Source organism: Apteryx mantelli, chromosome 8, assembly GCF_036417845.1.
Source record: "Apteryx mantelli isolate bAptMan1 chromosome 8, bAptMan1.hap1, whole genome shotgun sequence".
NCBI classification, from domain to species: Eukaryota; Metazoa; Chordata; class Aves; order Apterygiformes; family Apterygidae; genus Apteryx; species Apteryx mantelli.
Window position 1 is genome coordinate 26,248,290 of NC_089985.1, and position 26,755 is coordinate 26,275,044.

Here is a 26,755-nt window from a genome sequence, read left to right on the forward strand (position 1 = left end):
CAGTATGAGCACAAGGCATGAAAAACAACAATGGGTGACCCCAAAGCAGGAAAAGGTATTGTGTGTGGATTATTTTAATTTCTAATAAAATAAGTCTGCTGCTGCAGAATGATTTCTGGTGCCTAAAGAGCAAGTTTCACTCTGAAGTTTGTTCTGCAGTAAGATCCCAGTTAGATTCTTTATCACAATCACAGGTTGTTTCTTAAGGCTAAAAAGTCAATCAGCTGAGACACAAAAATTAATTGGAAAACCATGCTCTGTTAGTTCTGTTGTACTACACAACTTTTAATTTAGCACTGCTGGCAGTTGTGTGGTTTTGGGGGAGGAAAAGAGTTGATGAAAGGCGACTTGCATTCAAACAATAATGGGCAGGGTCATAATGTGAAGCCATAGAGAAAGGGCTAGCTCAGTTTAGGAGATGGATGTGTAAAGCAAGGGATAGAATGGGGCAGGGGGGAAGAGGAGGGACAAACCTGTGATAAAGCTAGCAGAGTAGCTATTGCATAGTTTGTTGTCGATGCTACTATGTGGGGGGAAGAAGAAACATACTCTGAAAGGTTAGCTTACACCTGTGCAAAATATCCAGTTCTGAAAGTAAAACCAAACATTGTACTACATATCTGATATCTATTCTGGTTTTTAAGAAAACCAGAAACACTAGCATTTATTGTTCTCCTTGGTATTAATGTTGGCAATCTAAGTGCTTGCTATCCAGATTGCTGACCTTGCTCAATTCTTTGTGTTCAGGATCTTGATCCACATTATTTGGCTCACATGAGAAGAAGCTAGTCTGTCCTGTTTTCTAGTTTACTGGCTGTGTTCACGAAAAAGTGAAGCTCTAGCAGGAGATCTATCTTTCCATCTGTGTGGTGGCTGCTCCTGTTGGGTTTGTGGTGGGGCTTTTTACCCTTGTTTCTTGTCAAAGTATGGTGTGCTGGTTAAGGCCTCACAGAGCCAAAAACCACAACAATGATCTTATTTAAAAAAAAAAGAGGTCTTGACCTCTAATGTCAACATTAGCAATGCTAGTAACATATATAAAGCAGCACCCTGGAGAATGAGTATCTTTATGCTGATGCAATCAGGCAGGCACAGATAGAACTGTAAAATGCAAGTGGGGAGAGCAAAGAAGCAGATAAAGCACTGGATAAACTCATTACCCATCCAAATGCCATCCTAAGGAATACAGAGCTTTAATACTGTCCAAAGGAGGTGTGGAGTGGTGAGAGAGTGCCTTTGTTCTGATTCTGTGCTCTGGAAAATGGCTGCTTGAAAAATACTGATTGTCAGTACTACCTCCTCATGAAAATAACTTGCAAGGTGCCAGACTTACCTAACAGATGTGCTGATAACTGAAGCTCATTTCAGTGCCAATGCTTTGCACACCCCCAGGTAGCGAGAACCTCTTGTTTGCTGCAAAGCTCACATCTATTAATAGAATGAAGTTAAACTGAGGAGGAGGGAGAGGTGGGGGCTATATACTTGTTTCTGGGTACCAGTTTCCATGTTGGGTAGAAGCATTCTCTCAAGGGAAGGTGAGCAGTGTGCATGCAAAAAAGGAAGGAAACAAAGCCAGATATTGTCATACTTTTCCAATAAAAAATGCATATAGGCATAATTTATCTCTGGTAGATGGGGGAAAAAAACAGATGCTGCTGTAAACCCTCAGACCAATGATCTGATCTGTATGAGGCATCTTCCTGTCTGCAGCAGTAGCAGATACCAGATGCTTCAGAGGAAGCCTTAAGAAAACTTTCACGCATGGCCTGACTTAACGCTCATGCAGCTAATTTTGAGTATCTTCAAAGTGATGTTTGTGTGGACTTTTGTTCCTTCTTCCCCCTTAAGTGGGGTGAGTGTGACTAAGCACAGCATCTCCTGAAAGCGTGCCACCTTGTTAAGCAATAGCGTGCTCTATCCTGCCATTCCTACTGTTAACACAGTCTGTCCCCATCTTGTAGGCAGGTGGAGAACCCACAGTCCTTGTAGTGAAGCCTCCTCTTCCAGGTCTCCATTCTCTTTTGAACATCCTAGTTTGGAATGACCACATCAAAGCACACTGTCAGAGGCACTGAAGAGCCCTCCTAGCTGCGGAAGGACCAGCTCTGCAGCGGCTAATCTAACCTGAGGCACTGCGCGCCGGCTCTCACCTGCAGCACCGACTAACGTGCCTTACTGTGCTAAGTATGAGCCTAAGCATTGGTGACTGCCCTGAGGAGATAAGTAGACTTGGTAGAAAGGAGGGAGCTTGATCTGCTCTTTAGACTGGTAAAGAGGGGGTTTGTTTGTTTGCTACACAAGGGCTGGCTCCACACCGCAGTAGGGTTCTTGTAAAATATATTTCTCTGGGAAAAGCTCTAGCAAAAATTCAGATGATGGGGCTGAAAAAAGCCAACTGTTCACCCCAGAAGTGGAGCCGGACTTCTTTGAATCCAGTTAGCCCACACGTCTACCTGCCTCCGAAGGCCCTGGGGGCCGCGTGGGGCCGGCCCGGCAGCAGGGCGCGGGCAGCGCGGCCCCACCCGAGGCGCCCCGCCGGCCCCCCGCGCGGCCCGGCCCGTCCCGCCCCTCGCCCGGCCGCAGGGCACGTGGCCCGAGGCGGGCGCGCTCCTTTAAAGCCGGCGCGGGGCGCACCGCGGGGCTCCGCAGCCGAGGCCACCTCGCCACGCCGGGGCCCGCACGGGGAGCGGGGCCGCCTCCGCCTCGGCGAGCCCCGCGGCGCCGCAGCCCCATGGAGATCTCCCTCAAGTACCTGCCCGGCGGCCGGGCCGCCCGCGGGTGAGTGACGGAGCGAGCGAGGGAGGGAGCGGGCGGGCGGCCGTTGGCGGCGGGCGGGCGGGCTGGGCTGGGCTGGGCTGGGGGCGGCGGCGGCGGCTGCCGCCCCGGCGCTCCCGTTCTGCCCCGCGGGCGGGTCGGGGCGGCGGCGCCGCGGTGGCGCCGGCCGGGTCGCGCTGCCCCGCGCGGGCTGCCCGCGGCGGCGGCGGCGGCGGTGTCGGCGGCGGCGTCGCCCCGCCCCAGGCCGGGAGCGGGCGCGGCCCTGCCGCACCGCCGGGGAAGGGGAGAGCGGCGCTCCGCCGCCGGCCGCCGCGGGGGCGGGCGCAAACCGCCTGCGGCGCCCTGCTGCGGCTCCCGCGCCGTAACGGCCGCGTCCCGCGCGGTAACGGCCGCGGAGGCTGTGAGCGGTGGGCGCTGTGGGACAGCGAGCGCCTTTGCCGCGGGGCAGCGCCGCGTTCAGGCGCGGGGTCGATGGACGGGCTTAAGGTCCGCTCCCAGCGCTTGCTTGCCACGCGCGGCGCCAGGTAGGTCTCCGGGTTGTGGCGGTTCCCCGCCCCGCTGCCCCGCGGGGGGTTCAGCCCCAACCCTGCAGCGGCGTGGGCGCGTCCCGCCGGCGGCGCAGCCCGGGTGCGTGAGCGGCGCCGCCGCGGGCCGCTGGCGCGCGTCATGTGCCCGCAGCCAGCTGCTGCCCTTGCAGAAGCACCGTGCTCTGCAGCTGTCCGGCCACCCGGGCCCGTGGTGCTTTTTGCACGAGGCGAAGAGCTGCGTAGTAAAAGCTTATTTTCATGTGTCAGTAGCCGTAGATTGTAGTCATGACTGCCGCGTCCTCTTTCTTGAATAAACTACTGAGCTGTCAAATGCTTCACTCTAAAATACCTCCCAAACAACAGATCGTTCTTAAAGCTCTTTCCAGGACTTTTCAAATTTATTAACGCTTCTCGAAAGGCAGGCAACAGAACAAAACCTCCTGTCCCCGTTTTGGTAGAGCGGTAGCACACATCACCACTTCTGCATGGCATTCCTCAGCTTACACTTAGGCTGAACACGTCCTCTTAGTTAAAGCATTGCGATGGCACCTGCACTAATGACGCTTTTAGGGTTGTAACAGAGCCGGAACGCATGATGCCACTGCAGATACCTCCAGACTATGAATTGGGTTTTAAAGCATGACTGCAGCCGATAACCTCATCCTTAATGATACTTAAATGTGTGCCTCAGAAAAGTGAGGCTATCATGTTAGGAGAGTTATTTTTTTGTTCACAAAACCTTTGCTTGTATCTGTTTTACAAAACATTATGGAAATCTGGTGAGTGATACGAATTACACTACTGTGTCTGAGCTTAGTATTACATGGCTTTGTCTTGGACTTAGGTGTTTTGTTTGGATTGTCTTTAGAATAATAGGCTAATGAACATCCAGTAGAACTAAATGCTTTGTTTAATATGTGGTCACCCTTAATAGCTCAGAGCTTTTTATTTATTTATTAATGATTGGATCAAAGTTTCTAGTTCTGCAGATTTAATACAAGTTTAGTTGGATGTTATTTTGAATCCATTCTAGTAACTGACAGATTTGAAAATAATTGCTGTATTTCTTCTATTGCTGAATGTATGGCTAAAAATCACCTTAGAGAACTTCTGCCTCTTACTTACCAAGAGCAAAATTCTTGAAAGCCCAACAGTGATATAGGCATGAATCTCATCTCTTGCTCTTAAATTGAAAAAGTACCTTGCTCTTCTTGGAAGAATTTCCTACTACCAGTTTCTACAGAATTAATAAAGGAAGCTAAAGGCATCAGTAAAAAAAATCTCTAGCCAGTGGAGTTAAATGAGGGTTGTGTAAAAGTGAAAGTATTGTTATTAGTCAGCGTGGAGTTTTTAGAATAGCTGTAGGGGCTTAAAAGACAGCTGTGAGGAGGAAAAAAAAGCCATGTTTTGCATGGTATGTATTTGAATTTGTAAGTATGTACTGTTTCTTATAAGGTTTGCTGCTTGATTTAAAATGGGTCATTTCAGAGGTACTGTTACTGAAAGTTTAGGGGAGGATTTTGCTTATGCCTTGAAGTGGTCCCTATGCTATACCTCATGCTTTGAATCTGGATCAGTTCCAGTGTAAACTTGTTCCATTTCCCCTTTCTTTCCCCCTACTCTAATTATTTTTATTCTGTGTCACATCTCATTCACTGTGTGCCCACAAAAATACTTCTGTCTGCTCAAGAGAAGCTGGTGTAAGAGCAACTATTTCTTTGGATGTTCGTGCTGGATTGAAGTGCATATGTAGCTGTTTCCTTGGACAATACCCACAGCTATAATAATTATATGCTTTTCTGTCACATGTGTTTAAAGTTCTGAATTTATATCCAAAATGTCATTAAAACTAGCCCAATACAGTGGTTTTTCATTTTGTTTTAATCTGAATAGGGGTACTCTACAGGCTGTCATCTTCTCTAAAACTCTTCTTGTGATTTTTCCCCCCCCGTCTCAAAAACAAAATCAACTTCCCCTCATCATCTTCATGAATGATTGATGTAATTCCATGTAATAAGGGTAACCTTTGAGCTTCCCTATGTTAAAATAGGTTTTCACTTCCTCTTATGGGAGAATGCCACTGTATTGCCTTTACCATATTTTGTAACTCCTTGTTATGAGGTAGCTGGTTCTATCAAATCAAATGTATTTTGCATTCTAGAGTTCAGGCTCAGAAATAACTATACACTTTAGACAGATGAGGACAAAAGAAATCAGAATGTATCTGGAAACTTGGGCTTGATGTTTTCCGTTTTGACCTTGAGAGAAAATGGTATCCTTAATAAAACTCAGAATATTGGGAATGTTTAATGGAACTGGTAGGAATCAATTTCTGCAGCTATTTTCAGATACGATTGTTCTATCTTAATGGTTGGAAGGAGGGGAAAAAAAAAAATTGGTCCTGGTCTTTTTCTGAACTAGGAAAGCTTTGACAGTTACAGTACTGGAAAACAGGGTTAGAAAGACAGGGAGAAGGAAAAAGCTTTCAGTGCCCTGCTCAGTTGAGAGGCAGAAATTTAGAGTGGATGTGAGATGCCAACAACAACAGCCCGCTGTGCTTGTTCCTCTTACTTTTACATGCCTAAAATCTAAAATGCATGGGGATGTTTTAGCCTTAATGTTTGAGAGCAGTAAGTGTTTATAACTTTGGTCCTTGAAATTGCTCATTCACAGCATGGCTATGCTGTGAAGCTTGTTCAGGTGGCTCAGTCTTTGAGACACCTCTTTCTGGAGGTAGGATGTGGCTTATTCTGAGAAGTGTGTTAACAATAGCCTCTGTTTATTTAAAAGTCTTACCTCTTTCTTAAAACTAAACTTGTTATTGCTATAACATGTCCTATTATTTAAAGCATATGTCTTGAGAAATAACTGTTTAAATGTCGTGTTATGATAATCTAATGTAATTATTTTTTCATCTTGTGATCATAGGGAAATATTTTTTATGTTTTGCTATGAAAAACTTTACAGACCTTTTATGTCATATGGAGCACTAAGGTGAAACTGTAATATGAGGAAACTGCCTGCCAAAACATTCTGTTGGTTTCTAATTAACTTATTATTTATGGCAGAAATATGCTGGCCCAGTCAGATTTAGATCTAAAAGAAACGGCTCTAAAAGAGGATTTGAAATTTTACTTCATGAACCCATGTGAAAAATACAGAGCAAGACGTCAAGTACCATGGAAACTGGCTTTGCAGATTTTGAAGATACTTATGGTTACTACACAGGTAATCTTTTCTCTCTTTTTACTCTTAGAAAGTGTAGTAATGATACACAGGAGAAGCAGTAGGTCTGTGCTCCAGCTCCTTGCCATCTCCAGATGTTCTTTACTGACTTTGCTCTTTAGTCCAGAAAGAAAAAACACTGTGAAGAGGGAGTGTGGTGAAAGAATACAGTGAACTAAACTATCTGGTCAAATACTGCCCCCAAATTTCCAGGAGGCTTTCGTAATTTAATGTTTTTAAGATAACACTTCAAATTACTCTTCCTTGCCACTAAATCCAACACTGTGTTATGAAATGTTTAGGCTTGCTGTCACAATACTGCTGTATATTCTGTTCCCTGCTGCGTTCAAGGCCCTTTAGGCTAATATATCACTGTTTCACTGCACTGCTTTGTGAAAGTGACGGCGTTTGGAACGTAGTCCTCAACTCTAAATGTGCAGGTTCAGGTGTGAAAGTGCTGCAGTCTATCTGGTGGCAATGGAGATGACTGGGCTACTGAAGTCGGATGTGCCCCTTGCTTGTATCAAATGATGTATTTCAAACTTTGCAGATGTACATGTAAGCAGGGGCAAAGAGAATTTTAAATTGCTGTTTATTACAGTGCAGTTGAGTGTTTAGCAATCCACTGAGAAATGCTGGCTGGAGGATGGGGGAAGGAGAATGGGGCAAACGTGTAAGTAGAAATGGTTTGCCTGGACCTTTGAAATACAGGACTGACATCTGGCACTTTGCAAGTACAGCTAAATATACAAATCCTCAAAATGTGCTGAGTTGCAGAATTCAGGGTTTGTATTTGACTTACCTGCCAGAATGAAGCATTGCATGTCCCTGTGTTGTATTGAACGCTTGTGTTCTTCAGATCCCTCTAGAAAGCCCTGGCAAGCTCTTTGGCTTTGCTGGCAAAGAGTTCCGCCTCTGTTGCTGCAGTGGTGGGAGTCCTAATGCAGCTCTGTCTGCAGGCGAAGGCTGGGGTGTAGCAGTCAGTCTGCCTAGACAAGGGTAGCTTAAAATATGCTATTGAAGCTAATGCTGGCACAATTGCTACCCATAGTGACTTTGCTGCTGAGAATAGGGAGCATATTAAAGTGTGTGTGTGTGCGGGCAAACAGGACAGTGCAAATGCAACATAACTCTAGCAGAACAAGTACCTTTACTTTCTTGGTACTGTCATAAGCAAGGGAAGGGTTGCCCTGTCTTACAAGCAGGTGCACCTAAAATACGGATTATTGCACTGTCTTAGAAAGGATGACAAGGCAGTAACCTCAGGTGTGAAGTTGTTCTGTCTCATTATTCACATGGCTGTTAAAAGGTTCAGTACTATTCAATATATCCTAGCCGACTGGCTTAAACTCTTGGGACAGTAAATGAACTCACTTATAACTTCTCTATCTGCTGTTCCAGTCTCTCTCAGTCCTTGTGAGCAGAAGGGGTGCTCTACTGCCCTGCTTTCTAAGGCCACAAGACTTGCTGGGTCCTTTAGGATTTGTCAGTGCACTGCAACACTCATCAGCCCTGGCCTTGCTTGGATGCCAGCCAGGTAGCCAGCAGGGAAAGGAAAACGGTTTCTGAAGGAAGATGTGCTGCTGCTCTGCAAGGCAGTCTTGAACTTGAGTTAATAGTAAATAGGCAGCTTCTAACAAGCATCTCTATGCTTCAGAATGAAGGCAAGATCCTTGAAGGATGATTTAGGAATAATTTAAGCTTTCTTCTGGCTGTTTTTGTCTGATAACAGCCTATTAAGCACGACCATTGCTGCAGCTTCTTTGGTCTGGTGTTGCAGCTGGGGCATTTGTGCCTTACTGAAAAGCAGAAGAGGTTCCTGTCCTAGTATGGGAAATGTGTTTTACTCCAAAGCTGTGCTGAAATCCCCTCGGGAGTCCCCTGAGACAAACCTATTGGGCCTGTCTTATTTTTCTGCATTGTAGTTGGAAGACCTCTGTTTTGTAGAGATATTGGAGTGCTGCAGATTCATTTGTAGCACTCTTAGCAATTTCACAGTCACCTGAGGATATAAATAGTTGATTTAAAAGTTGGATAAAAGAGTGAAAGTTCAGTTCTTACTATACAGGTTGTATAGACCCAGGCACACCTGACATCCCCTTCTCTGTCCGTCCTGGCTGCAACTTTGCCATACAACCAAAGAGTCTTGCTGTAAATAGTCCTGCTTCATGTATTCTTTCAGCCCAGCCCAGATCTAAGTAATTGCTGTCTAGGACAAAAGATGAAGTATTCCAGTGAAGGGGACAAATAGGAATGTTTTCTGATTTCTGTTATTTTGAATGAAGGAATTAGTATGTTAGGGGAACCCTCCTGTTTGCTTTGGGAGATTTTTGAGATCACAGTTCTCTTGCTTAGAGTTTCTCACTCTTATTTCTTCCCTACTTCTGTGAGTTTCTTGTGGGGCTTGGAAACTCCATACAGTAATGAGACAGTTTCACGTTTGCTCTTAGTAAATAGTTTAAGCCTAGGAAGAAGAGTTAGCTGTTTGGAGTCTGGGATTTCCTTCTGCTACTACGTTTGTCAAGCAACTCATTGCTTGATTTCCGCTTCTAGACTTTGTTTGTGTTCTCCTTGTGGAAGAAGATTGGGAGCATCCACACAGGTCTGCACAAATCCTGATGAGTGTACACAAATCCTACACAAATCCTACACAAATGCACACTCTGCTGTGTGCTGCTGCTTCTTATCATAGCCTCCTTAACAAGCACCTGGGGCAAACAGATGACTTAGTTGCTGTGGGGTCCTGCATAGTCTTGCTCTAGCGCTGTGTCGTACTGCAGACAGAAAGAAGCTGCTGGAATTTGTCCCATAGCAAATGGAGCACTTCTGTTTTAGCAGGCTGCACTGTTAGGTTAGCTCTTTTGCCGTTTGCATCCTCCACAATTTTTTGGTGAATTCCAGTTAGAGTTGTTGGTCCAGGATATGTGAAAGGTAGAAATGATCTAGCTGTCTTAGCCACATTACAGAAACAGGCACCTTTTTATTTTCTGTTTATTATAGTTGAAAGAAGTGAAGCTGTTTCCAAAATGCTGCTGCTTGAACACTTCAATTTTTTTTTGTTTGTTTTTTTTTCCCGTTGTCAGCTTATCTTTTTTGGTTTGAGTAACCAGTTGGTGGTTTCATTCAAAGAGGAGAACGCTGTTGCTTTTAAACACCTTTTCCTGAAAGGATATTCTGGTGTTGATGAAGATGACTACAGCTGCAGTATATATACGCAGCAAGAAGCTTATGATAGCATTTTTTATGCTATTAATCAGGTAAGTGCGTTTGTTTATAATGAAGAATAGCATTAAAGCTGAAGCTATAGCTAGTAAACTTCTGCTCAGGTTCTATTTTTCTGTCTCCATTTAGATTTTAATCTTAATATTTCAGTGAGTCTGCTTAGGTGGTGTTCTAAAGTTTGTGTGTAGATGTCTCCAAGATACAGAAATAGAGACAAATCTAACACAAAATTTTGTTCATTTAGTGCATAGTGCTGAAGTCCAGAAAGTTTGCAGATTGGTCATCTTACATGAACTAGAACCTTTGTTTAGGTCTTTCTTTGAAGAGCTATGGTCTTGAATATACCTATGTATGGTATTCAAAAAATTTGTGCTTACAGCTATACTGAATTGCAGCTTTGTAGTAAGTGCCAGAGGCCTCGAAATGGGGAATACAGTACTTCCAGTAATGCAGGGACACTGGCCCTGGTTACGGATGGTATTTTAAAGAACAGTCCCTTTACAATTGTGGGAGGAGGGGGAATAAATCTAGCATAAGAATTCAATAAACAGTTCTTATTTAATACTGCTACATTTGAAAGTCATGAGATGAGAGTGTGTGTGTGTGTGTGTGTGTGTGTGTGTGTTTAAAAAACAAAACAAAACAAATCTTCCCAGAAACAGTTCAGGTGGGATGAACAGAAAGAAAGTGGCCTTAAGCCACCTTTCATTCTCTCTGACCTTGGGACATCAGCTTTGAGGCTTGGTTTAAAGCTGTTTTGCCAAGCATCAGTTATGCCCACCAGGCATCTGGGAAATGCTATGGTGTGAAGGCTAGGCCTCCTTTTCAGGCAGGCACTTGTACAGGGGCTCGTTGCTTCTTGGCCATCTCCTGTAAGCTACAGCAGAACCATCAACAGATCAAACGTTCTGTTTCTGCTGTGCTGGACAAGGCCCATAATCTGACTCCTGGTATGTTCAATGAGTCCTGAGGTAGTTTTCTTGGTCTTCCCTTGAACTCTCAATGTTGCTGCTTTTTCTGCTATAACTTGTTCCTTTTCTTTTCATTTTTTTTCTTCTTTCTTGCTTTACTTTCCTTCTTTTATAGGCACTAAGACTGAGGTGAAGCCCAGATAGAAGACAGTAGAGAAATAATAGCTTTATATCCTCAAGAATGAGCCAATGTGTGATACAGGCATCAGAAAAAGGTCTCTTCATAAAATGTCTATATTATATAAATGTAGACATGCCCTCTGAGGAGCTTAAAATTCATGTAATCTGGGTTCTTTAGTGCCTTGTGAAGTTCCTGCAGTTTTTATCTCATGTAAGCCTTTTTATTTTTTTAAAGTGGTTTTCAGGTGAACACTGAGACTTTTTTTTTAAGCATTCTAGGAAGGCCTAAGCCTTTTTTTATTCCGAGATGGGCAGCTAGAATCCACAGTGTGTGGTTGTTTGGCTTTTTTTGGGGGGGAGGGGGGCCTTGGTGGGGGGTGCTATATGTAATGGACCACTGGGGTATTTTCATGTTTTGCAGAAAAATCGACAGACTTCTCTGCTTGAAGAGTATGCAGCTTCTTCCTACTCTTCTCTCTGGTCTAATCTGGAAACTTTTTTTATGAAAAAAGCCATGCAGAGTTGCTATGGTTGTATCCCATCATCTGGCAGAGTATGGAGTACCAAGATGTTGCAGAACTCTTGCTCCTGCTGGTTGCTCTGTCTTAGGCTGCTTGGAAATATAGAAATGGAGTTTTACTTCTACTGTTGTGTAGTGCGTTATTTGAAAGTGATATGTGGGTAACTTCCGCAGTCATGTGTTACTGTCAGGACGGCAGAGCCCCTGGGTGTGTGTGGGCAGAACAACAGCTGCTAGATGCAGTGATCTGGTGATGGCCTTAGAGGGATGTGTAATTGTGACTAATTACTGCTTCCACTCACTTGACATGCCTTAGTCAGACTTGGCTTCCTTAGTTTATTTTGATTTAAGATAACTTTTTTGTGGGGTACTGAGGCAGTGGTCTTCTCCTTGGCTATCTAAACTTTTTGCAAGCTCAGCTGTGAAGACTTGAAGGGCAGCACTGTGAGGCAGAGCTTTGGATGGGAATGTGCAGGTTCCCATTACAGCCATTTTTGGATGTGGAGTGTGCGGTAGTTAACAGCTGCTGGGTTTTTGTATCACCGTAGGGAGTCTTACATGAGGGACTGATGCAGTTAATGCCAATAGGGGAAAAAAATAGGGTAACAATGGATGGTAATTAATAACCAGATTAGTGTTTAAGGGAGAGAAGGTCTAATCCATATCAAAATCAACTGAACAGCAAGTTTCTTAAAGAATGGGAAGTCCTGTCTGACTACCCATGTTTGTGAACTCAAGCCTCCTGGGAAATACTTCCCAGAACAATAAATACTTCCTGCAGAGATGACCAATGTATGCTGCCCTGAGCTGGTTTGTCAGGTGAGGTAATAATAGAAATTAATGAATTACTGGATGTTTATGCCTTTTTCCTTAAAGGACCATTGGTCTATCTGGCTTCTCTTGGGCGATGTTAGTTGGTGTTAAGCTGAGCTGACAAATTACTGCTTTCATGGTTAGTCGTAGATGTGCTCCACCGTTGAGGAGTCAAGAACTGTAAGAAGTGCTGTGCCCCCAGCTGTTTGCCTCAGCTGTGCAAGTCTGGGAGGTGCGACTACAACGATAGATGATACAGCTTGCTTTTACTTGTACTTAGAGTAAGTGAAGAAAGTGCCTTTCAAGCTTTCAGTTGCCTCTGTGCTTGCGTAAAGCAGGCAGGTTAAATTGCTTTTGAAGGTTGCCCAAGCTCTGTACATGTTCCATGGATGCTACTTATATAGTGCATACGTGGCTTTGCCGTTTTATAGCCACGCAAGGATCAGTTTGCGTTTTGTTATCAGAGTGGATTTTGGGGACAGAGATTGAAACTGTGACTTAAATTGCTCATACTTTCAATCCCAACCTTTTCACAGAGCCAGTAGTACTTTAGGCAGGTTTATTTCCTGCCTTCTGTAAGATGATTGCTTTAGGGGAGGGATTAGTGAGGAAAAGGAGGAGAAGTATGAAAACCATTTACCAATCTTTTCAGGCCTTAATACCAAGTCTGAAAAGATTATATACATTTTTAAATTTCTTCTTAGTATTGTGCTTTTAACTGGCCATCCTACCAACATCTGAGTTCAGGACAGAAAAGGGTCTTATGTTGCTTAGGGTTTTTTAAATTGTGCTGAATTTTAATCAGAGGATCTTTGTTTCAAATGGTTAAAAAATAAATACATAAGAGAGATCCATGGAGTATGTGTGGTTAGTGGCAATGCTGCATTAAAGTCAATACCTGGCATCTAATTTAGACTCTTGCTGTATGGCACATGTAATCACTTGCAGGTGCCCCAGCAGGTATTGGGCTCCTACTCACTGTGTAACCAGAATGCCAAGAACTACTAATGCAGATGGCCAGCAGCCACCTCAACTTCCCATGATATGTCCACATTCAATTTGCAGGCTTTATGGGAAACTAAAGACTTGTTATTTTTGAGTTCTTATGTAAAAGCTACATTAATATAAATAGTTTTGTTCAGATTGCAAGTTATTATGTCAAATGCAAAAAGACCTAAGATAAAGTGGGTGGACAGGGAATAGGTAGTGAGACCCCAGCTCCTCCCTCAAACTGGTATCTCTTGTTAACTTCTAGTTCTGTTTTGCTTTTAAACTAGTACAGACAATTAAAGAACATTTCCCTGGGGACGCTTGGTTATGAACAAGATGAAAATGAAGGATCAGGTTTAAAAATCTGTAAACAGCAGTACAAAAAAGGCACAATGCTTCCTTCCAATGATACACTGAACATAGATGTTGCTACTGAAACAGGTATGGAACTGTTGTACTAAAAAAACTTCTTGCCAGGGAGTATTTACACTGTAATGGTAAATCAGTGATGTTTAATACTAATAGCTTTTGCATGGCAATCACAGGAAAACTAACATGCTTGTTGCTGTTTCCCCCCTTTGCTTTACAGTATTTGCTTAGAAATTATGACTTTGCAGTTTATAGGAAGAAGGTTTCTCTGGCCTTTTTTTCAACTGTTGTTCATTAGCTTTTTCTTAATGCAGAAGGTTCAGATACAGAATTCTCAATGCTGGTAAGGCTGCAGCTTCAGTGGGTGTCCTTAGCACCTCTCTGAGCAGAGTCCCACCTCATAGCTTCTCAAGAGTTACTACATGCACCTGCTTCTGATCCCACTAGTTGGGCTCTGTATGAATAGTTTTGTGCAAAATTAACACTATGCCTGACTATGACTTGTGCTTGAATCTGAATATTTCAGTTTTATGCTGCTTTCTGTGTGGAATTTTTAAAACTTTAACTTTTCTTCCCTTTTTTTTTTTTTTTCCTCCCCAGAATGTATCCTTTTAAAGTCACAGGAGCTAGCCAGTAAAAAGGCTGAACTGAAGTTGAACTCCTCATTTTTCAATCTTGAATTTTACAGGTAAAGTTGGGGGGTTTTTTTTGGGGGGGGGGAAATGTTTTTTGTGGGTTTTTTGTTTTTTTTTCTTAATTTTATTTTTTATTGTCCTTTCATATGAATATGCTGCATTATGTTCTGTGTGGTTTCCTTGCTTTATGTATGTTTGTATTTTTGATTGTATATGTATTTATACGCTTCTTTTAAACATTCAGGCTTATACAAGTTGAAATCTCCTTCAAGCTAAAAGGCATTGCTCTACAAACAATCCATGCCCGTGAATTGCCTGACTGTTACGCGTTTCAAAATACTGTAAGTGAATATTGGGTATGGTTTACATTAAATTTCTAACACTTGTTTGTATAGTAACAAGGGTCCATAGATGGTATCCTTATCCAGACTGTATGGAAAAGCAGTTGGGCATGTCCTGGCCTAGGAGGAAGCTGCCTTATGCTTAACCCCCTTTTCCCAAAGGCTGCTGAAGCCCGTAAGAAATTATGTTGCCATGGAACAATGTTGTTTTGTAACCTATTCCAGCTGGTAACTTCATAGTCTGAGAAGGGGGTAAGTAATTGTTACTCATCTAACAAACTTAAATTTACTTTTTTTTTTTTTTCTTCTTTTTTTTTCTGGACTATTGCTTTTTAATGCTATACATTATGTGCTCTCAAGTCTTCTGTATGTGCTGTCATTTATGGTGACAGCTTTCTTAAATGCTTACCTAAAAATACTAATGCATATTATGTCAAAGTACAGACCAAGATTTACTTTATGGAATATATTTTGCTAGTCTTGTTTCTGATTTACCTTTATTTTCAGATTACTTTCAATAATAGAGCCCACAGTGGAAAAATCAAAATTTATTTTGATAGTGATACTGATATTCAAGAATGCAAAGACTGGCACATATCTGGTTCTAGTAAGTATTGTGTGTGTATGTATTTGCATGATGGAAGTGTTAAACATCTCCTCCTTCCGTTTCTCCTGGTCCATAACAATTGGACTAACAAGATATTCCGTGTCTTCTCTACCACCTTAAGGCTAAAACCTTGCCTAATGCGACTCATTACATTTTTGTAGTTAGTAATCAGGATTTAATTCCTTTCTGAAAGGGTATTGATGATATAAGCATCTCTATACAGCTGTATATGTCACCAGGCTTTATCTGGAAGGAGGATGAATGTTTCTTCTATAGGTTTTAGTTGTTCTGTTGCTCTGAGATTACTCAAATAATTCAATTTAATATACTAAGAGTGGTAAATTCCCAACTCAAGCCTTTATAGCCTTCAAAATTATTTCTCTTTGGCTAATTGAAGCCTACTATTTCTGAGATTAGAGGTTTAGAGATTATTTTTTTGCTGCCGCTAACTGTCATGATGCATGTAAGCAAAGGGTGGCGTCTACCTTGTTCCTGTTGTTAAGGCTTTATCTGGCAGCTAAGAAGTGGATGCTAAAGACTCCTTCAGAGGAGTAGTCACTGACTGAGCACTGTGCAACTACTTCTCCCCCACAGTGACTTGCTGTAAAGGAGTGTGGCAGAGTAATAGTTTCTTACGAGCTATACAAGATATCTATTAAGAAAGATGTCAAGCGGCCTCCCCTTTGCTTGGCCAAAGCCAACTTTTGTCTAATAGTGTGTTTTATTGGCATTGAAGTGGTATCTTACAGTATGAATCAAGTAATCAAAGCACTGTGACTTGTGTGTATGTTCAGTAACTTCTTGCAGCTGTCTTTCAACTAACTATTCTTTAGTAGTTTATTTGCATATAATGAGCAGCCAAGGGAGAGAGAGCATGTAACTTCATTATAAAGGTGAGCTGAAGAGGTATTATACCAATTAAAAATTAGTGTTTGTTTATGTAGTTAAAAACTACGTTGTGAAACTTGTAGGAAGAACTGATGCGAGTAAGCCAAAGAAAATACCTGTTTTGAAAAGCTGTGATCCTTGGGTTCACATGATGGCTTCTAAACCTGTGTGTGACAAGAGTATGGTACAGTTTCTGACTGCAGGTCAGGGAATAAGAAATGGTCTTGTGTGCGTGGAGAGTTGTGTAGTGGTTGTGTGTGTGATTATTTTGTGTGTGTGTGTGCACATGTGTTTAACTTAATTGTATTGAAACCAACCAGATCCTGCATTTCTTTTATTCCATGCAGTTGTAACACTGGAGCACAGATGGACAGATGAGCTTAGTGGAAAAATGAGAAGCTTGCATCAATGTACTTTTTTTTTCTTTAATTTTGAAGAACTTGAAATGTGCATTTCATGTTTGTGGCCCAGTCTATGTAGCTCTCTTGGGCTATGGTTCTCTGTTCAGTTGTGCTGGCGACATACTTGCAGAAAGGTGGTGTGCTGCTTTTTTTTTTTTTTTTTTTAATAGCCCATCTGTTTATGGGGTGAGAGACTTAAGTGCAAAATACATGACCTTCTGTAAAGGTGTCAATGCTTATGATAAATCCGTTCCCAAAGAGATGTGAAAAGACTAACTCTTTCCTTTCTGTGACTCACAGTTCTCCAGAAGAACACTCAGTATGTTCTGGTTTTTGATGGATTTGTCATTATAAGTTGCCTTGCTTCTCTTATCCTCTGCACACGATCCATTATTCTTGCCTTGAGACTGCAAAAAGTAAGTACAATATTCATAGTCTCCATGCTTATTTTGTCTCTGCTATCATGTTTGATACTAGTTTTGTGAAGTGTTAAGTTATGAAGTATCAGTGTATCTGTTGCAGCATGTTGTGCTCTTAGTGTATCTGTGCCTCTAGAAACAATGTGTAAAGGTCTGTAATAAACAGTCACCAACACAATGAATTTTACTTTTGCTTGTGTAGTACTGTAGTAAGTATTCTGTTGCATGTGTCAAGGGCAAAAGTAGGGGGGATTGACTTAATTTTGTAGAGTATCTTGTGCAAAAAAACTTCTGAATCTTTGTGCTGCTATCAGTCAATGCATTTTACACCTTCCAAACATGAATTCTTTCTGCCTTGGCTTCAAAGTAGAGCACCCATACAGGTCATGCTGTGAATTAATGCTTTAATGAGTATTTTTCAAAGCCAACTGTAATTTGAGAAATAGACTGTATGCTGTACCTTCTTACATTTGGCTGTTGTCTTGGTCTTCCTGGGGCTGGAACCACCCTTTTCAGTTCTTTCCTTCTCCCTTCACAATTCTTGACTACAATCTGCTGTCAAATTCTTCCCCACTTGTCTTCCTCTGCATACTCTGAGACTAACTCTGGCTTCATCTTGAGCTCGTGTAAGCAGACCCAACTCTTCCCATCCAAAGAAAGCGATGCAGAAACATGAGATGGCCTTGCACGGGAAGCTTCTGTTCACTTGAGTTGTGCACTGTAAAACTGCTGTGCTGGAAGAGTTCCCAAATGTCCAGAGCCTGGTTGATATTTAACACTTTCTCACACCCCAGGCCAGAGTTGTTACATAATTTAGTACCATTAATTGTGATACACTTTCTAAGCATGTGGATAAAGGGAGTTGGAAAAGAGAGAGCAGGACATGCAGCATATGAAAGTGCAGATAGCTACTTATCTAATCCAATATACCCTCTTTGGAACTTGTAAACAAGGCAAAGGTGAATAGGATACAGATCAGCAAAGGTATTGCAAGTTACTGTCAGGAACTGGGACAGCAGCATTTATTCATGAGCAGAGAGAACAAGTGAAAGCAGATGGGCAATACTGGGTGCAGGAAGTGGAATTGCTGGCTCTGTTGGAAATGAGAGCTGTTGACTGATAGTTGTATTTGAATTGAAGTTACTAATTTTCCATGTTCTTTCACTCCATCAGCTGAGTGGTCATGCTCTTTTGGGGGGTGGACAGAAACCTCTTGTGAAGGAGTTTGAAAAGGGGATAACAAGCCATGCACGCTTAGGTTATTGGGGGTCAGTTATGAAGTCATTTATTTCGTGAAAAGTTGGTTTTCAATGACCTAAGCCTGTCTTAAAATCTCTTCTTGTATTTTGTTTTTTCCTGTTGCTATTACTAACGATTTTTAGGCTATTATTCCAGCAAATACTGTGGGAAAAGTGGGCAAGTGAAATTCAAGCATTGCTACAATACTGGGGCATCTGTGCATATCTTTCATTTAAGGGGACCTGTAACTAAACATCTAAATGCTTCTCAACAGAGATTTGTGAATTTCTTCCTGGAGAAATATAAACGTCATGTCTGTAATGCTGATCGCCTAGAGTTCATAAATGGATGGTATGTCCTGGTAATTATCAGTGATATGATGACGATCATTGGATCAATCTTAAAAATGGAAATAAAAGCCAAGGTGAGAGTTTAATGCTTCAGATAAAATACTAGTCTTGTTACAACCAGGTGTAACATGCCCTAACTAGGGAAAATGTGAGTGAGCTATATTAGTCACTAGTCACTTTTTACTTTTGCTAATTCTTGTTTCTTCCTTTCCCCTCATGTTGTTATTCACTATAGTAGAATATAAGCAGTTGTCTGAGGTTTTGTGTGTTGCTTGTTCCTGCTTGAGACCTGTTACATATGTTGAATCAAACTCTTAGGCTTGCTCTCTTTCTGAGCACTAATGCCTCTTTTCTGAGTGTTGACGGATTCTTGCAGCAGTCGAAGAGGATGTGTGAGCCTCATCCATTAAAACAAACGCTGTGGTGTGCAAGTTTGACTAATAATTGGTTTTATTCCCCAAACTGCCCCAGACTCTTTCAATAATACTCTGGAAGCTAATTAAACATCTTATTTCTATAGTGTTAAGCTCCTTAATCCCTGCTTTAGGACTTGTAAGTAGACAGTGCTGTAGATACTATAGAAAAGACAGTTCCTAATTAAAAGCTTTAGGTTATGTTAATAATTAAGAAGTAGCAGTACATATTGCACAAAGACATCAAGACTCATTACCTTTGATAAAACAGGGGTCTCAGCAGCTCATGAGACTGGAAACATTACTACTATGGCTTGCTTTCCTGGCCTGTCCAAACTAAAGGCACAGCCAGTGTCAGCTACTGGTCCTTGACCTTCTAGTCTGGACTTACTGAAATCAATGTGTTTTGTCCAGCTGGCAGCTCTTTGCGTGTGTGTGGTTTTTTAGCAATAGAGCATGTGTCAACAGTTCATGTGTTCAAAAAACTTTGTATTCTGGGAAGAATGGGGCAGCTAGTGTGTTGGTGCTGCTCCATGTGTATTAATGCTCAAAGGGCAAATGCCTGGAGCGGCCTTCAGATGAAACACTTGGGAATGTCCAGCTGTGTGGTGAGATGGAGGGGAGGGGAGAGAACAGAAAATCTTGAACAGCTCTTGTGCTTATTGTGACTTGCTCTAGCCTTCTGCTGACTCAAAATGCGGAGAGAATTGGTTATAAACTGCACTGGCAGTGGAAATGGTGTTCAGACTTCAAACGGCTAGCAACCTGTTCAAAACTGTTCATGTTTGTAGCATAGACAGGGCTGTAGCCCTGAAGTTTGCTTTTTAAGTGATTACTTGTTTTAACAGTGAATGAAAAATTTGTGGTAGCAAATGTTAACCTTTTTAAATGGAAATTTGGAGCTATTAATCTAATTTTAAAAGTATATTGTAACCAAAGCAAAGGCATTAGTTCTTTTAGACTTCATACAAATCTTGTTCAATAATGTCAGCATAGCTGTGCTTCTGTATGCAGTACTATTGCTTTTGAGTGATCTCCAACTGCAGTTTATACTGGTCTGATTTTTGTGATTTGGCAAGGTCATTTCAATATTGAACTGTCCAGTTTTGTCTGAACTGCTGACACCTGTATAGTTGTCAAGTTGACATACCTACCACTTTGACTTGACCACCTGCTCTTTTTGGATCCCTCAGAATCTCACAAGTTATGATGTCTGCAGCATTTTACTTGGAACATCAACTTTGTTTGTCTGGGTTGGAGTCATCCGATACTTGGGATATTTTCAAACCTACAATGTAAGGCTGGAATTAAATATTCAACAATTGCAACACATTTAGGTCTGTCATTTATTCAGATCTCTTAATATATGTGACTTCCTTTTCGCCCTGACTTATAGGTACTCATTTTAACTATGCAAGCATCCCTGCCCAAAGTTCTAAGATTTTGTTGCTGTGCTGGGATGATTTATCTTGGCTATACTTTCTGTGGTTGGATTGTATTGGGACCTTATCATGAAAAGGTATGTCAGCAGTTATTGCTTTGTTTGTTTGCTTGTTTGTTTTTTGTCTAACCACGTGTAAATACCTAACTGTGTAGAGCTCCTAGTTATTTTAACAGATACAAGTCTTGAATTCATGTTTTTAAAAGCTTGAAAGAAATTGCTTAACTCTATCACCTGCTCCTTTTAACAAAGTAACTATATTCTTTGTCACTGTGTGACTGAACTCCTTATTCTACTGAACTATAACCACAAACACGAGGCTGTGTTTGTGATGAATGTCTGGATGGTTTATCCAGACAGTGTCTGACAGGGGACCAAAGGCACTTGGGTGCGTTATCTCTTTCGCCCTCTTCTGACAATCCTGATGCAATTGGTATGCTGATGCGTTTGTTACTGTTTCAGGGTATCTCGTTGACTTTGTTTTCCAAATCTTTCCCTTGCTATGCAACTTTAACTATTACCTGTTGACCCAAATATGGATGGATAAGTGACTTTATTAATCTCCAAAAGTATGCCAGCATGTCCCTCTTCCTGTTTGAAACCTGGGTGCAGTACTAAAGTTTTGTAAGTTCCCAACTGCAAGCAGAAACAGCTGTAACCCTCAGATTCAAAGCTAGAAATTTGTGTCTGGCTTGTTTCCTTTATTGGTGGATGCTTTATATGACAGTCTGGGCAAAAAGGCAGATTCCTGATCTGGTAAATTCTGAATGTCCATTAATGAGTAATAAATGTATTACTACTCATTCTTGATTTCTGATTATACACAGTATATACTGTAACAAAGATCCATGCTGCAGTGCTTGTTTCAGCTTCTTGTATCCCCAGAGTTAGGTTTCTTCTGACATAATGTCAGTCTGTCTTTCAAGAAACTTAGGTATTCGGTCTGCATATATTTTCAGTTGATGACAATAAGTTTCTCTAGGGGAGTCACTACATGCTGTGGGATCCTCTGTGATACCAGAGGGTCAATTGCTTGTAACAGGCACAGTGTAAATATTGTTCTTCTGACTTTCCAGCAGAAAGTACGTTAATTATCTGAGTAAAAGAAATTGTAGTCCATGATATGCCTGTCTATGAAAATGTTAACTCTTGCTAAATATCACAGTCAACGTCAAGGAAAATAACTGTAGGGTGTGTTGGATGTGTTTTCCCCCACCGCACACCCTTTGCCTTCTCTCTGAACTATTCTCCTGTACCCCGCTGGAAGGCAGTGTGGTTCTGTGCAGAATGTGCTGAGCCCAGTGCAGGGTTCGCAGCGTGCTCTGCCTGCACAAGCTGTCCCTTATAGCAAATGGTAAGAGCCTTCCCCTACTGTGCAGGTGGAGAGGAACGTGGTCCATTTGCTCAAAAATTCTGAAAGTCTTAGTTCAAAAGTAGAGAAATATGTGTTTTCCCTTCCTCTACTACAGGTCAGAGAGGGAATGGAAATCCTGCTTTTGGTTTTGTGGCAACCAGAGGGCGCCATATATTTTTAATAACACTTTCCTCCTTCCCTTTAATCTGGATGTGGGTGATCTTCGTGTTCTAATAGTTATTTGTACTCAATATTTTCTAGTTTGAAGATCTGAACACAGTGGCCGAGTGTCTGTTTTCTTTGGTCAATGGTGATGATATGTTTGCAACATTTGCTCAAATCCAGCAGAAGAGCACACTGGTGTGGCTGTTTAGTCGGTTGTATCTGTACTCCTTCATTAGTCTGTTTATATACATGATCCTCAGCCTTTTCATTGCACTCATTACAGACTCTTATGACACCATAAAGGTAAATCATTAATCTTCCCATATACTTATTTCTTCTAACCAGTTCTGCATTCATTATTGTTAATTGCTCAGCACCATAATGTCTAGCATTAATTATGATCAATCGTGAGAATATTAAAATCTTTCAGCTTAAAATCTGGGGAAGAAATTGGGGGGGGGAGGGGGAGGTGTCACTGGGTAGTCACCCAAGTGACTGTAGCCAATAATTGCCTTGGAAAACCATGCTTAGTCTGTGTCCCTGTTCTGTATTTCCTACCACTTGATTTGGCTTCAAAACGGTAATAGCTAATGAAAACAAAGCTGGTAGGTAATTGGAGGGTAGGTAAAAGTCATTTTAGATACAGTTGCACAGAGATGGATAAATCTTGTTTGGAGTGAATATGTCTTCTCATGGCACCAGAAGCTGAGGCAGGAAGGTTTGTCAGCGTCTCTGAGAAGAACCACTTGGCAGGGGTGTGGCTCAGGGCAAGTGGATAATTCAACTTGTTTAGCTGTCTAGATTTACTTAATATGCCACTGGGAAATGTGTGATTATTAAGGAATTTGTTCCAAAAAGCCTGCTACTTCTCATTTAAAGTAACATTGTGCCATCAGTTTCAGATAGAAACTGGAGGAAAGTGAAATTTTCCCAGTTTTCAGTTCTTGTCCTCCAGTGCTGTCGTCTTTGCACTCCTGGTAGTGGCAGTATCAGTAGGAAGGAGATGTGGAACGAATGCTCTTTTAGCTCTTGTCATTTTCTGTCTCTGTGTCAGGTAAACAGGCCAGCAGGATAAGGCTGGGATCTTACATGGACCACAACTTCCTGACCAAGCAAGAGTTCTACTTTCTAAGCGTCTCAAAATACAACTTACTGTCTGTACTTCTGAGCTTATTGGATGGTCTGAACTGAGGAATATTGTGTTTACCTGTTACTCTCTCCTTTGAGGACTTTGTGCTGAACTGGTGTTTTGCAGACCACTTCCTCAGCATGAAAATGCTAAATATCTGCATTAGGGCCTTTGGAACCTAGAGTTGGGGTTTCTAGTGAAAGTGAACCCAGCGTGCTCACAGCAAGCACAGCAGCTAATGTGAACAGGGGAGAAATAATGTATGACTAGAGATCACTTGCTTGGTCTTAGGGACAGTAAACAAAATGTAACAGAGAATCTGAACAGTATGAGTTTTATGTGAATTTCTAGTTTGTTCTGTTCCCCCAACTATATATAGGGTGCTTCTGGGCTGGGATTGTTGAGGGATGGGGGTGGGAGTGGGGGTGTTTCTTCTTCTTGCAGCAACAGTGAACAAATGAATCAGTAGTCACTCAGTTTTGGCTATCATAGTCTAGAGACATTGGGTGAATAATTTCTCGTGTTATAAATAAGATGCTTTATTTTTCAGAAATATCAACAAAGTGGATTTCCAGTAACAGATCTACATGAATTTCTAAAAGAGTGTGGCAGCATTGGTTATAGAAAAGAACAAGCTTCCATGCCATTCATCTGCTGCTGTAGAAGGTCAGTATGGTATATTTAGTGAGTGTTATTCTCAGAGGTGCATCAGTTAGCTTCTTACTGCAACATGCTGTTCCACAAATGTTGGAACACGCAGAATTCTACCTGTGGAATATTTGGACTCTTATTCCTCTTGTGTTTTACTTTAATTAGATCTTTAATAAGCTTATGGTGAAGGGGAGGTAATTCTGAGTTTAAATGCACACTTTTAAGTGTTCTGCTCATACAAAAACTACCATGCAGAAACTGAAGCTGTGGAGTATAACTTGGAACTGTCAGGGAGTCAGGAGCAAATTAAGCTTCTGCTGCTTAGGCTTTTATGATTCTTTTGTTTCCAAATCGCTCTTCCACCAGGCTAAGGTAATAGCAGACAGCAAGAGAATGTGATTTAGCAAGGGACCTGTGCTTAATCCCAAAGCTATGTCATGTCTGTGGTAAACCAGCTCCAATATCATTTGTCAAAATACTGGGAACATGTTTCTAAATATCTGGTTGCCACTGACTTCAAACCTCCACAGATCTTGGCGATGTCCTCCTTATGCTGGTGTTGGTGAGATGTGCAGACATCTCACCTGGTGCTTACTGGCTTAGAAGTCTATTTTTTGAATTCTGCCTCTGAGGAAACCTAGCCCACCTTTGAATCCATGCTAGCACTGAGGATGGGGATCTTGTCACTGTCACTGGGCAGTCTAGGGATATTCGTGCTGGGGCACGGAATGACTGTGGACACAGTGTAAGACAACCAGCTTATGGGAGGAGGAATAGAGCTGAATGTGACTGCTTGTTGAATCTCAACTGGTGTAACAAATCCTATTTTAGCAGTAGGAGACTTGTCCTACTTGCACTGAGGCTTTTGTGAAATGCAGCTTTTTACTTTTGATGTATGCTGGGAGAAAGGAATCTCCTAGCCAGAAAGAACTAAGTGAGATGATGTTGGGCGGATATCACGGCAGTTGCTGTGGGCACTTGAAAGCTAATTAGTTCATGGGAACTCCAGCCAGGTACACCTTCAGGTTTCATATCCAAGTCAGCCCTGCAGTCAAAGAGAATCTTGTCTGCTTGAGTATAATGAATCTGCTTTAGTATAGTGTGTTGCAGTGTGCATCAAGAGAAGAAGCCTGGTAGCTGGTGTGAAAATCTGGAGTTCTTGCTATTGTAACAGTTTCTGCTTGATTGTTCCAGTGTAAGTGTTGGAAGCTGTGTGCTGAAATAGGAAAATACAAAACAAAGGGATCAAAAATCATTTTTGTATAGGCAAATATTTCCTATTGTATTTCCTACTGAATGAGAAATTCTGAAATTTTCTTTTACAGACAACAGAGCGATGACAACTTGATACTTATTAATTGATCATGCACTGAAATTCACTACTAAAATATGCAAAGAAAGCATATTTGTATGGAGAAGAATAATTCTCCAAATAGCAATGAAACCAACTACTGGACCTGCTTCCATGTGAACAGACTAATCTTATTGAATTAAGGTGCTGGGGAAGAAAAGCTGCTAATGTGACATCAGCTGGCTGAACACAGTGAGAGCCCAGAAGCTATCTTTGTTTGGAGGAAGGCTGTGAAGAACTTGGTATTCTTGCCCAAAGTTTGGTTGCGTCAAAGAAGGCTGATTCTTGAGAAGTGTCTGGGGGAGCTCTGTTTGCTAATCACCTCTAGGAAGAAGGAAAGTGGTCCTGAACCAACAGTTGTTGTTAATAAGGGAAAGAAATATATGAAATGATATTTAAAAATAATTCCACGTTTAAAATAAATAAAAAGTAGACTGTTATAGCTCTTGGCAAGAAGAAGGGAGGAGTTTTTCACTTCACTTATTGAAGCGATGCATTAACATTGAGACTGTAATTTCTACTTGGCACAACTCATTTCCTTAAAATAAGTCTATGTAAAACTACGGAGCTGCGCAAAAGTGCAGAATAATTGCTGTTCTCCCTCTTGTATATCAGTTCTAACACAAGCCACTGATAGTTCACAATCTTTTCTTTTAATAGCTTTACTAAAAACAAAAGCAATTTTTTCCTGAATCTTCTCTGTTATACCCATAATATTTGATGTACAATGCACCCAGATTAAACATAATACTTTAGCTATAGGTAAATACTGTGTAGTTGGAAACTTCCATGGCAGGCTTCATGTGAAGGATGAAGCATGAAAAGATTATTGCTATTTAAGTGCTGTAAACTTGAGGACAAATTCAGGCAAAACCAAGGCTGTGGAGTTGATTTACCTAACTACTTGCATTTCAAGTACATGTTAAATGGAAGAAGACATTTTAACAACTGAGTTGGGCATTTGGCTTGTTCAGGCTATTTTTGTTTGGTGAATTTCTTGGTGTATTTACAGATTACTATACTAAAGAAATTTTTGGGGTTTTTTGGTTTTTTTTTTTTTTTTTTCCTCCCTCCCTTTGACCTTCTCTTTTACAGAGCAAGATTCAGATTGCAAGTGCAATCTGAAATGTTCTCCTTGTATGAGTAAAGTGAGTGAGGTAAAAAGGGAAAAATGCAGAAAAGTCTTGTACAAGGTCCTGGCTTACTGACAGCTGCTCTTACAGGAGACTCATCCTCAAAATACTGCATACTACTTTTCTCCCCTGCCTTTATTGCTTCCCTGTGAAGCAAAGCATGGTGAATGTACACCTTTGTCCACAGAGTTCAGGTCCTCCTGCTCTGCCGGCGGGGATTCTCGCTGTGTGCCTGGGAGCACCCTCGGCTGAGGAGCCAGCAGTAGCTAACCCAGCAGGGGCAGCACTCCTGGACGTGCCCACAGAGCTATACTGTCATAGGTTGGCATTGTGCTGGGTCCTCCAGGCTCTTAGGAGAAAGAACATGATGATGACTTGAAGATGACATTAATGAAGACAACACAAATTCTGACATCTACTGTGGCTAAAAGACAGATCAGAACCATCTGAATGTACCTGTTACTGAAGGCAGCTGTTGCCACCTGAGCTGGACTGACGTGATGCTAAAAGTCATAGCAGAACAGGTCTGTCCTGGGACCTCTTAACATCTTAATCCCGCTGCTGTACTTCTGCGTGTACTTTCTTTGTCATGTGTCACTATCTTATTTTGTACTCTCATTTCTTTTCTGCCCTGCTCTTACTGGCTTGTCCAGGTTGCCCACTAGTGTGCTATGGCTCCTTGTTCTCTTCAGGTCTCTCTTGTCAT

At 41.8% G+C, this 26,755-nt stretch overlaps 1 protein-coding gene across 3 annotated transcripts; it reads left to right on the plus strand.

Annotated features, from left to right (window-relative positions):
* The first annotated feature begins 3,274 nt into the window (after positions 1-3,274).
* Positions 3,275-25,358, plus strand: MCOLN2 (mucolipin TRP cation channel 2). Of its 3 annotated transcripts, XM_067300994.1 has the most exons (15): positions 3,275-3,299; positions 6,371-6,530; positions 9,611-9,784; positions 13,451-13,604; positions 14,133-14,220; positions 14,412-14,508; positions 15,016-15,115; positions 16,351-16,413; positions 16,705-16,820; positions 18,337-18,486; positions 20,019-20,120; positions 20,222-20,344; positions 21,882-22,088; positions 23,465-23,580; positions 24,891-25,358. In XM_067300994.1, the coding sequence occupies exons 2-15, from the start codon at positions 6,375-6,377 to the stop codon at positions 24,925-24,927; spliced, it is 1,683 nt and encodes a 560-aa protein (XP_067157095.1). In that variant the 5' UTR covers positions 3,275-3,299; positions 6,371-6,374; the 3' UTR covers positions 24,928-25,358. The 3 variants fall into 3 exon arrangements, with proteins under 3 accessions (XP_067157095.1, XP_067157096.1, XP_067157097.1); XM_067300995.1 differs by lacking the exon at positions 16,351-16,413; XM_067300996.1 differs by lacking the exons at positions 3,275-3,299; positions 6,371-6,530; positions 9,611-9,784 and adding an exon at positions 12,118-12,179.
* The last annotated feature ends 1,397 nt before the right edge of the window (positions 25,359-26,755 follow it).